Raw genomic sequence first — 13,445 nt, 5'->3', positions numbered from 1 at the left:
TTTGGTTAATGTTATACACTTGTATTTTTTTATTATAATGAAATATAATGCTTTGTCGTATACTTAGAAAAGTATTGGTGTTTTCCAGACTGGTGACATGGAAGTTAAGAACCCGCTGTTCAAGGAAGAAACGACCCCCGCTACCCCCGCTAAATGCGATACGGGAAAGTCGCAGCCCCGTGAATAATCGCGACCCCTTCGCCGCTCTGGCGATGCCCAACGTATCAGCGTTAACATGCTGTCACCACTTTTCTTGATCCGACATTTTGGGACACCGCAATTTTTCATTCACCTCATGAGACGCCATAACCTCCTCTAAATATGAAAAGTGGTTGAACAATTACGTAAACAGTGGTTTACTTTATCATCTCGAATTCGTCTTTTATTCTGCAACGCGACGACTATATCATAAATGAAAATGTATCATGGAAAATTGCATAATCGTTTACTGTTCTATGTAACGTAACACATTCGATATATTATATACAGCAGATCTAGAAACATGTCCCATTATAAGAACATAAACTAACCTAAGATCATCGTCATTCGCCAAAATAATTATGTAACTAAATTGAAACATTTAATTCCATGAGGCATCCATAGATGCATTTGAAAAATAAAAATTTCACAAATATCGCATATTACCATAATTTCACTGAAAACCAATCATATACAAAACACTCGAAGTGTTTTGAGGTTTTTAACAAAAAAATGTTGCCAGTTTTTGTCATCATTTTAAACTAAATTTTTAGATAGTATGGTACAAATGGATTTATTTATTGACTAAATTTCATAAACACGACAGGGAATCAAAATATATTATTGAAAGGTAATTTTGTTCAAGTTTTTGGTGTTTAAAATAAACGGCCTATTCGGATCATGGCTATGGACATGTGATTCTCTCTAATATCGGTGACAAATTAAAAAAAAAACGACCTTTGTGCCACGTTTAAATTGGAAAAAACAGGTGTACATAGTTATCTATATCAAATTATATTAAATTATACTATAATCATTATCTTGAATTATAAACGTCAATTGCTTCAAAAGATTTTTTTTTTATTGAAAATATATAAATCTATATTTACATAAAATTTTACGTAGTAATCAGTTTTGACTTTGGATATATTATACAAACATTTTGAATGAAACTAAAATATTTATATAAATATGTATATATTTAATTTTAAAGGTATAAGTTAATTTAATAAACTTTAAAAGAACCATAAGCGGTTATATAAAACTAAATTTAAATTGTTCTAAAAAAATATAGATATAATACTTTTTATTTTTACAAGAAATTTAAACTTTCAAAACATATCTTATTATTGTCTCGCACAATTTTAACATATATATAAATAAAATGTGCGTTTAACATTATAAATACATGAGTGCATTGTACGAATATTTAAAACATAATATATATTTATATATGTTATATGTATAACCGATCTCGTGGCAATCTTGAGCTGAAAGGATGAAATATATATTCATCTTAGTAGATATTAAGTGTCTTAATTATAGTGTGCTTAAAGTTTAAATTGAAAAGGAAAAAAAAATACAAAACAACTGAAAAAAAAAACAAAAACATTTAGAATAATTTCTGTTCATCATATAATCAACTACCACAGTAGATAGTCTTCATCATTTTACAATAATTGAATCCTAATAAAAATATGTACCTATCTGTTTACTATACTATATAATATATATTCAAAATAAAATATATAAATTTACACATACATAAATATATGTAGCATGTAATCAAGGGTGAAACCCACTGTAGTAAAATATTTTTTGATGAATGTTTGCATTAAGTTGAGAGAAGAAATTATTAATCGATCTTATGTTTTTATCAAAATTTTAACGCTAATTATTTTATGTAATAACCTACTGATAAACGTTGTATAGCGACTGCAAGGTTATAGTATTATTTATCTTGTTTCATGAGTTAAATGTGACCTATGACAAACAGATTGAAATCGGTCTGCTTTCCTGACCAGCTATACATATGTAAGCTTCGTTTATCAGTAAGACCGCTACACCATTATTTATTTTATGTATTGATCAAATTATTATACATTTCATTGCAGTCTTTTAAAAACTATCGAAATGTATAATTAATTTTGTTAATATTGATTTATTTATTTAAACAAAATAAGTACATGAAAGGTCGATATTTTCTTATTTCGATGTCGCACCTTATCACTGACGACTTGATCTCACTTTAATCTATAGTACAAAGTTATCTATGACTAATACCCTATCAGCTTACTGACCAAAGTATTTAAAAATCTGTTAAAGAAGTTAATATATATTTATTCTTATTAAGAAATTATTAAAAAAAATACAACGATTTCAATATTATATAGAAGATTCGGACGTACTATATATTAAAGACACTTTTTTCATATCTGGACTAAATGTAGAGTAAGTTAACATCTCAGATATATTTTCTTGTCACATTTATTGTAAGAAATAGTATTAATTCAAACGGTTTATTTAAATTAATATTCCTAAATTTAAATAAATCGTTAATTTCAATTGAATGTATACAATATATAAACAAGGAAATGGAAACCGAACGAATTACCAGCGACCTTTTACTAGCTGACAAGAGTCCTTATAGGTGAGACACTCACCTCAGTAGGAGGCGTTTTTTGAACGTGTATAATGGGTCAAACTATAACGTCATTGGTTTAAATGAGAAACGAAGACGTTATGATTGTTACCTGCGTAGTTTTGCATTCGTTTAACTTTTGTACACATTCCGTTGAATAATAGCATAAGTACATAATTTTACTAGATGTTGTAATCATTTTGTTTTGCACGTGCTTATATTCAATGTCGCGCAATAGCTGCATTTATCGCCATAAATATATGACGTGTGACTAAATGGTATATTTATAATTATATATTTTATTCATTCATTGTAATTGCATAAGGAAATTTTAAGCGATATCTATTTCCGTGTCTATATTGTGGTCGGCTCCAGTTCCGCTGTTCAAATACGACTTTATGTTATTTTTATATATTGTCTTATATATATTTTATATAACATTCATTACATATTTAGCATTGCTTTGTATGCAGTACAAACTATTCATTGTTTATTTAGTTGCAGTCATGTCGCAGTATTATCATCAGTCATTTATTTAAAGCTCAAGTTTTAAATCAATTTATGGTTTGTTTGTTGTTTTTAATATATTAATCTTCGTTACCTTGTTATGATTTTTTTGTTTTCAATTGAATATATTTTAAACATCAAAGCCGACCTTTATATTTAATATATTAGATCACTTTTGGTCAAACCAATAAATGTCGTACGTATTAGTAGCAAACATTGTTTTACTTTCTCTTTAGAAAACCCCTCCCCCTTAAAAGAACTCCATGTAATTATGATTATCAATCATTTGGATATTAATTCATGATTTTGATTCAAATACAATTAAATCATTTGTGTATATATTCGAAGAAAAGAAGGTCATAATTGAACTAAAATACTAAGCTGATTGAGATTCAACTTAAGGATTTAGTTATTTCAAGATCCTGTACAAATTAGTTATTTTATGAAGAATAATAAAGCTTTAAAGTACATCTTACAAAAAACAACAAGGAGACAATGATTTTTTTAAGAAACTTGTGATACTAAAACGGAATAGTCACAAGCCTTAATAACTTACTTGCAAACTACATTAAGAACTTAAATATGCTAGGAACTTACCTTTATAAGCTAATGTTATGTAAAGTAATACCGAGAATAACTGAGATATGAAACGATTTTAAAAAATGGTAAAAATACGTATGGTGAGGTGAGGTAATGGTAAGGTGAAAAAGATCCTATATCAGGGTAGACATTTCAATAATTGAGGGAATTAATTACTGTTTGTGAACTATCATATCATATAATCAGCCCACTGCTGTCCACTACTGAACATAGGCCCCCAGAGCGCGCCACGTCGCTCAGTCCTCTGCGTCCCTCATCCAGCTTCTACCGGCGATCCTGCGAATATCACCAGCGGGTCGGAGCTCGTCATGCATTACGCTTTGGTAGTGGAAGGGTTCCCACCAACACCTTGCGGACCCAAGTCAACCTCACCTGCTAGCGGTACACCCTGCTGATCAACAGACGAGGCTCTGACGCAGGCTTTATTTTTTTTCCAGTGGTAATCTGAGAGAATGGGCAGCAGTGTTCTCTCAAATTGTCGAAGATCCGACCTCACACTGCGGTCACCAACCCGCTTGCCCAGCGTGGTGACTATGGGCATAAGAATAGAATGAGGCACATAAAGTAACGGCCCTCAGATCCCGGTTTGTGACCTGTCCGCAACTAATATCCATCAGAATAAATACTCGAATTTAGCACCGACATCACATTATCCAGCTACGTCAACTTGGGTATTTTTTCTTTGTGCTTTAGTGGAACAAAGCTCTCAAGCATAGACTGTAGCAAATATATAAACTCAAAAGCATGTAGAATTGTTAAAATAAAATCAAACTCCAGACATATAGTATTGATAGTTGAATATTGTAGTCAAAGCGTATGTTATCTCTTCTGTAATTTGAGAACTCTCAGATGTGCAGATTCACTTAAGATGTTTTCCTTCGCCGTTAAAGTCAGGGAATATTAGTAATTCATACGGGCATAACTTCGAAACGTCAAAGGCAGAACTTTTGCGCTGCATTCAATGTTCCATAAAATATTCAATATTCCGTAGAAGTTTCGAAGTTTTTTATTTTCAGAATAAATGTAATTAACGTGTCAGATTTTTTTGTCATATTTATTATAAAAAAATGACGTATTTAAATTACATGTATACAAGGAAGCGAAAAGACCTTATCTATCTGATGGTATTTAAATACTCGTCTTATCAGAGGAAGTAACTTTTGACGTGTATAGCTTCAAGATAAAACGTTATTGCTATAGAAGAGTAACGAAGACATATTGATAGTTATCTGCTAAGTTTTGCATTCCTTAACCTTTGTACACATTTGAATAAGTAACAACAGCAAAACTGCATCGTTGTACATGATATCCTAATATGTATATTTATCTTACACGTGTGTATATTTAATAGTACACATTATTTGCTTTTGTCATGCGTATGATTAAATATGATTTTTTTTTTGTAGGTTCGTAAGGAAATTTTATATAATATTTATTTAAGTATATGTTATCCATTTTGACTGATGTTGTAAAGACGTAGTTCAAAAAAAGACGATTCACAAGTGCTTGTTAAACTATAATAACTTGAATATTTGAATTAAGTATATTTTGATTTCGAACGATGTGATGTGATTTAATGTTCACAGGTGGTGTTATAACTGAAAAATAATTTTCAGTAACAACACCATCTATGAAAGTTATTCTACAACGTTTCGTGTCACTATGATTTATGAATACAAATATAATATATTACATACACAGGAAATATTATGAAGCCCAGGCTCCATCTGTTGAAAAGTCCAGGCACGACACAGACTAGCAACGTGATGCAAGACCTCAACTGACGTAGCGCTTCACTACGCAGTACTGCAGAGTTGTAAGACTTCTAACTATCTAGACACGAGGCAGTGGGTCACACCAAGTTTTAATTGATACGGCGCAAACTTTAACTTCTGACTTGAAGTTATTTCTAAGTAATTAAGCATCTAAAATTTTGAATTAAATATCTTCAAATCTCTTTTTCACCCATTTAGTAAGATTTCTTCCATTGGATATTATTTTTTATTAATTTTGTGGGAATTTTAAAGAGTACAAATTCGTTAATGTTCGAATACGAATTCCTACCAGCGTCCTTTCTTTTCATTTTATTTCGGCAGCGTTGAAATAAATTCCCAGTATTTATACATTTTTGGAAAGCTAAGAAAACGGTTATGTTTTTAAAATAATCGGCAGAACAAGTTCTGTAATGATTTTTTTAGTTTTTTAGACATTATCGAGGAAACAAAATTTAAAAAATATTGAAATAAATTCGTTTTCCGTCTCCCATTTTTAAATTTGGGCTGATAATAATTGTTTAAATATTCACAAATATCCAGTGTTTATTCGTTTTTATAAAACAAAAGAAAAAAAAATGATTTTAATAGATACCGTTTTTTAAAAAAAAATTTGAAGTTGCATTTTTGACAAATTTTGAAAAAATCTAAAAAACTCAAAAATTGGTTTACTTTTGGATCATGCATATGGGGATTAAAATTATTTCAAATAGTTACCCCTATCACCTCCTAACGGATATACGTCGAGTTACCAATAATCCTGTATGTTTCAACTAAATTACACTATACGCTTTTGATTTTTGATGCTAATTTATTTCTTAATGAATGAAATTTACACTTATTAATAATATCTAAGTAATAACTGCTACTGGTTCTGAAAAGAAAATACTGGCAAAAGTGACAAGTAGGACTTTATGCCTCATTTTAATAGTTTAACAGATTTAACATAATGGAGACATGATGTAAATCATTTTATAATATAACTGAATGAAACAAATACCACATTTTGGTAAATTGGTCGTATCACAGATCCACCTCGAAAGTGCTCCAAATTTTTTTAACGTTGTTTATTAGTAGTATATCCTAAGCCCCTTAAAAATATAAAAAGAGCTATGATATTCGTTAGACGATTTGTACGATACTCTCCTAGTGCGCAGTGAATTTCAATTGTAACCACACATAAACACACACGCCCAAGTCCAAACAAATATACACCCACCCGCTCACTCACATTCTCATTCTCACTCACACACTCATTCGTCACACACATACTTTTCATTTGACAAAATTACCACATTTTATTTTAGCATTAGCATTTTACATATAGAGGTTTTTATCGTACCATCTATAAAAACATACAATAATTTGGTATGTGCGTATATCGTAAAAGGTTGATTAATCAGCATAATTTATTAGCCAATTATATTAAAAATCATGATTGCTAATGTTGTTGTGAGGCTACAGAATCTTATTAACTGTTATACACACATCTGTCTTTAGCATACACTTAGGGCCGTATACACTTCAGACACAACGTCATTGGTCAATACACATCACACTAGCAAACGACTTCAACATTATACATTGTATAGCTACGGTCTCTTCGTACAAACATAAAGTTTGAAGTTTGTGGGAAGTCTGTGTCTCCTATAGACGTTATCAGCCATTTAAAACTTTACGACACATCAGAACAGGAATGCTATAAAAATGTCTCTTCTATTAGTCGGAGGCGAAGTTGAAAGACTTTATTTCGCCTCTCTAGTTATTTAAATATTACAGCGTAAAGTTCGTGTAAACCGTCAGCATAAAAAGACAATATTTTAGAATATACTTTGTTACTTTATTTTTAATAGAAATATATTTATGTGTTCTTGGTGGTAGGGCTTTGTGTAAGCCCGTCTGGTTAGATACCACCCTCCCCTCAGATATTCTACCGCCGAACAACAGTACTTAGTATTGTTGTGATCCGATTTGAAGGGTGAGTGAACCAGTGTAGTACTTAGTTCCCAAGGGTGGTGGGGCATTGGAAATGTAAGGAACGGTTAATATTTCTAACAGCGCGGCGGTGGTGACTATTTACCATCAGGTGGCCCATAAGCTCATCCGAAAACCCATAGGATAAAAAAGGTATACGTTGAAGTCAGACGTTACCTATAATAAGTACATGTTGTATCAGAAGATCGTAGCCTAATCGATAGAATCGACGTCTGAAAGCAATTTACAGCGTCAGTAATACGCATCGCAGCAGCGAACGACGCCTCGAACAGTAGTCGTAAACAGTCCTCGCTTGCAACTCTTTTGCTAAAATAGTGTTACTTAATTTGAAATATATTACTACTATAAAGGATGTATAAGTATAAAGAAATCCATGCACTATAGGCAAACAAATACAGGATAGGTCTGAAATAAGGCTATGGTCTCCGATTAAATGGCTTACGTAATATCTGAACCGTAAGCTTCCTATCGAAGTTTCAAGGCCCGTCACAGAGTCAGCTGTCTATAAATCATGTTTAAATGCTTCGAAAGCTTCTGAAATGTCTGCGTGATATCACTGACACTCCAGTTGGCACAAGTGTGATTAGTTTTTGATTACACATCAATTAAAATTCAGACATTTCTTAAAGTACTGTTTATTTCTTGTAGGAAAAGTGTGATCGATTTTAGAAATTCAATCGTATGACTTTAATAAATAATACAGGATGTTTTCCGAGAATCGCGCACGGAACGACGATAGTAGATTTTTGGCGAATTGGATCTGTTAACTTCAGGACTATAATATTTATTAAATAAAACAAATAAAAAATTAATATTCTGTGTACTGATGTATTTATTACAACGAAGTAATGAAAATAAAACAACACCCTGCGAGCTAAATTTGAATAATTTATTGATAAGTAAATTTGAGATAGACATAATACAATATCTTATTCTATACGCCTATATCAATACAAATATGGGAATAAATATTAAGACGTCGTGACGTCAAAGGTTACAGTTACGGTAAATGTTGTATAGATAAAGAAATTTCTAATATTGTATGTGATTCAGCTATCGAAGCAAAACATTTACAAAATATTGATAATATTGTAATTTTAGATTATTTAAGGCATGAATTGTTTTATCATCGAACAATAATTATCTTTTTTAATAAAAATTGAATAATAGCAAGGCATCTTCATGAAAATGCTAATATTCCTATTTTGTCCTCCAACTCTTGTAGATGACAGCAGACCAGTGAGGATCGATTATGACTTTCACATACATTGTTGATTCATTGAGATTTCGTACGAACAATTCAACAGATTAAAAATATTGATTACGAACCTCTTACATTCGATATTTTTACAACGACTTTCTGAAACGATATTAAAGTCGAATTATGGATTTTAATTCAACACTATTTATTGGTCAACGACAGACGATGACGCCAATTCACGTCTCAACAAATATATTGTCCGTGCATTTTGGTGTAACTTATTATTGTTGTATCTTTGTTGTTTTAGCGAGCCCGCACGTTTTTGATATCAAACTATATCACAATCATCGATTAAATTATTGCGATTTATTACTGATCTGACTTTAAATATGTTCCAGAAACTGACGTTTAGTGAAAGTTCAACACGTGGCATACCAATATAAAATACAATCGTAGACCGTCTAAAAACAATATTTTTAATCATGGAAACTATTTTAAACTTCCCGACCTTCAGAGAGCTCACGTTTCTATATTTAATAATTTTGGTTACACTCTAATACAAAACTATATTTTAACTAGTACAAAAAATAAACTGTAGAAACATAGATTTAAATTTCGTTTAATATAAACGTCACAGTACTCTAAACATTACGTGTATATACAACTATAAGATCATGTCACTAGCGAAAAATTGACTAATTATAACTGAGGGTAATAGGGCTCCAAAGGATTCGTTTGTGCAGATCTTATATAAATAACTAATTTAAATGATACAGCATTTTCAAAAGCGAATTATATTTAAGACAAAACAAGACTTATTAAACAAATATATTTATAATAACGATAGAATAAATTTTATACAATTTAAGTAACCTTTCCCATGTGAAAAGATTTAGACAAAAATATATAAAAAATTAAATAGACAATTACAGTACACTTTATCCTAAAAAAATACAAATTTTTATATACAAGAAAGATCTTAAACTATATGGTGAATTAGCCATGTTTTCTTTTAATTCAATCATAAACACAGAAAGCCCAATACCCCAGCATAATTTACATAAAAGTACCGCCAACAAGTTTTGTTATAATCGATTACAATTTGCAAATTGAAAGCGTATTAAAACAATTTGATTTGAATATATTTTCGTTCTACTTTATTCAGCATGCCTGAAAAGTAGTTAGACATCAGTATCTTGAACCACCCAAGGCCTAACCACAAAACGACATAATTACATGATCATTTCAAATCCTTGAATATCTGCGTACTAGCTAATTATTTAACATACAATTATTAATAATTGGAGTATTAAGCGATATTATCAAATTTAGAATATACATAAGAATTTGTTTATTTGTCACTATGATTTAATGTAACATTTATATTAATAACAATCACTTTGATAACATTTATTAAGAGATACATAATAAGTAAATACTTAGATGATAATTTCGACAAATATTTCAATAAATTGACTGTATTCTGAAATTCTATATTTATTCCAATATCATTTGTATGGTAAAATTGAATACTTATTAAGAATATTCTGTAATACTTTGTACGTAATGTGGCAGGCGGTGACATAGTAATGGCAGTATGTTGACGACGATGTAACTTATTATAATTATTGCTGTTATACACCTGTTGTAATATAATATAATTATTTGATAGTGAAATGTATGTGAAATCTACATCAACACATAGTTTAACAAAAGTAATCATAAAAAACTGAAATGAGAAAGATACATTTTTTCTGCGCGTTGACGAACGAAAATTTTATTTATGATTTATTTTTCACATTAAAATTTAAGAAAAGATATTATTATTTCATTGAGTAATAAAAATACTTAATTATATATAAGAAATACTTAGATAATGAACGTTAAGAATTATTAAAAAATATTTATTTCAATGTAATTTAATAAACTGTTAGTAACTTGAAATATTTTATAACGGAGATACTATATCGCAATTAAATATTGTTTGTGTGAATATACATGCTGATCTATAAGATTATTTAGTAATAAGCACCTAGTGCTGTAGTTTCTATATCTATTGTTCTATTGGCTGCTGCACAGGCTAATAAACTGCAATGAGAGCGCATGTTTATAAAAAAAAATATACTTAGTGGCTAGGTTTAATCTATTTGTCATTCTCTTTACGTTTATGAAATTAATTAGAAAATTTTTTTAACTAAAAATCGATTTTTTATATTTTATAATTTAATAGATTTTAAATTAAGCTGCAAATCCAATATTTGTAAGTTACAATTTAGTTTTTTAAACAATAAATATTGTAATATATTTCGTTATAAAATTACAGAATTCAGTAAGGAATATAAAAATACAACATTTGGCATACAATTGTGACGTTATCTAAATTAAATGTAACGTTACTTGAATTGATCATTTGGCATTATACCGATTTGAAAATCACATACACAAATACACACAATTACTTCCAGACATCCTACGAACACTTTTACAATCAACAACAATGAATCACTTTTAAACTATCACTTACAAACTCTAAATGAACTACTACCTTATTTATTTTTTTTAATTTAGAATATACGAATAAGGCTATTTTAAAAAATAAATAAAAATTCATTAAATAAAAGTTAATTTTTACGAGAAATATTTTGTAAATATATTTTTTTAAACTAGCTAACAAGGCAATGGTATATGGTCAACTCAGCCTGAGAACGCTGGCGTTATTAGAAATATGCAGATACATTAACAAATAGCTACTACGATCTTAGTTCTGATTTATGTAATTTGTATGTATAATTTAACTCACTTAGTTAAATAAACTGGAACACCAAAATGCAAAGTATTGTCGCTTGGCAGTACATTAAGGCCATAGAAATTTATAACATTTAAACAGGCTATATACGAGAAAAAAACTAACATCAATTTACTTTAATGACAACGCATTAGGTTCCATTTTTGAAACAGTTTAATTCCAATAAATAATGTTTCGTTTTGTTTAGCTAAATTATTTTCTATTCCAATTTCAATAATTCCAAGAGTTAATAGGAAAACTGACAGGATTTTCGAAACTACGTAAACAATATTTAAACCGAATTGTCAAAATAATTATTGTTACAAAAATAGATCGACCATTTTTTTTAATAAACATAGGTCTAATTTTAACGATTTCTTTATATACGTATATTCGTTTAATACTAGTTTCTACTACTAATTACCGCATTACATTTCTAGATTCGGTTCGAAAGTGAAACAAATCTAAATAAAGCTACAATCTATATACACGTATCGTATCATAGTAAACACATCTAAATATAAATCTAACGAATACGTCATCCACGCTGGAGAATCACGGCTTGATATATTTTAGGTACGTAGTATGTTTTGTTACTTGACACAATTGTTATTTAAATACTATAAACAATATATGAAGAAATGAGAAGTTGTAGGATATAGATTTATTATGATAAAGATGTCTTTTTATCAATGTACTCGCTACCAACCATTTTATTTTTGTATACATCTGCCAACAGAACTTCTACCACCGTTAATCTTCAGATTAATTAAATTATTTTTTATATACTGTCTATCGAATAATTCCGAAAGTTACGCATTTATAAGACTTCTGGTACGTTGATAATATACGAAACATTTTAAACATTGACTGACGTTATGTTAAAATTATATTACGTTTGATAATTTTAACTTTATTTTATCCTGTAAATACAAATATTCACCATTATTGTATTTTCTTTTATTAAGATATTATACGAATCTAAACGATGTCTGATAAACGTGAAGCAAAGTATAGAAAGATACTACGCGAATGACCTTAATTTACGTTATTATGATAACAGTGTGTTAAGAGGCATTAAGTATTCATTTTAAACACAATAATTAATCTCAGTTCATTTACAATCGTTTCCTCGCTAAGCTACAAACTATGACTACTAAAACTATGAAAGTATTAAAGTAAGTTATTATTAACAATGTATTAAATAAATTTTCGATGTGTCTAATTGAATAAATAACGAAGCATTATGAATTAATGGTTAAAAGCAAATTTCGTAGCACTAATTCTACGTCGTCTCAGAGTGTTTTCACTGTAAACTGACCGTAGATTTGCGTTTAAAACTAAATATATTTCACGGAAGATCGGATTTTGTTTCATAAAATTTATAAATAATATAGATTAAATTAGCCTTAGACAAATTAATTTTTTGCTCATCTAAATCAAACGTGTGAAAACCAAGTGCAGAAATTACAATTTAATTAAATGATTATTAATTTATTTAAATTATACTTTTTTTATAAAGTGATTTAAAAATATATTAACTATACTAAAGAGAAATATTCCTTACCAATTTGCATCGTATTTAATCTTAATTCATGTTTATAGAATCGGCGATGCAACGAAAAGAACAAGTGAAACCCTACGCTTAAAAAATAACGTCATTAATATTATTTCAAAATATCTATAAACTAAATTTGAAAAGTTAAATAATCAGCTAGGTTTTTATATTAATGTGCGCTTAAAAATGCTTGACAAAATTCTAAACGATATTTAAAGCGATAATGATCGAATAAAATTATTGATATTGATAAATTTATAAACAATCTTTTAAATTTATTAATCAAAAATAAAAAATGATCAATGTTTTCGAAACAATTTAAATCAAGTTACTATTATAAGAAATGTTCAAAAAATATCTATTTATATCTTCAACATATTTTAAATGTATAATCAAATTTATATAAT

At 29.1% G+C, this 13,445-nt stretch overlaps 1 protein-coding gene across 1 annotated transcript in view; it reads left to right on the top strand.

The window, feature by feature from the left end:
• The window catches only part of LOC124543427 (protein cab-1), a 56,444-nt gene extending 53,109 nt beyond the window's left edge, over positions 1–3,335 (top strand). Inside the window, exon 9 of the mRNA XM_047121650.1 lies at positions 89–3,335. Within this exon, the coding sequence (XP_046977606.1) occupies positions 89–187 (99 nt within the window). The 3' untranslated portion in view covers positions 188–3,335. The remainder of the gene's footprint in view (positions 1–88) is intronic.
• Positions 3,336–13,445: the final 10,110 nt, after the last annotated feature.

This window comes from Vanessa cardui, chromosome Z (assembly GCF_905220365.1).
Source record: "Vanessa cardui chromosome Z, ilVanCard2.1, whole genome shotgun sequence".
Lineage (NCBI taxonomy): Eukaryota > Metazoa > Arthropoda > Insecta > Lepidoptera > Nymphalidae > Vanessa > Vanessa cardui.
Note: the sequence above shows the minus strand (reverse complement) of the source record. Positions and strands in the feature narration are given on the sequence as shown.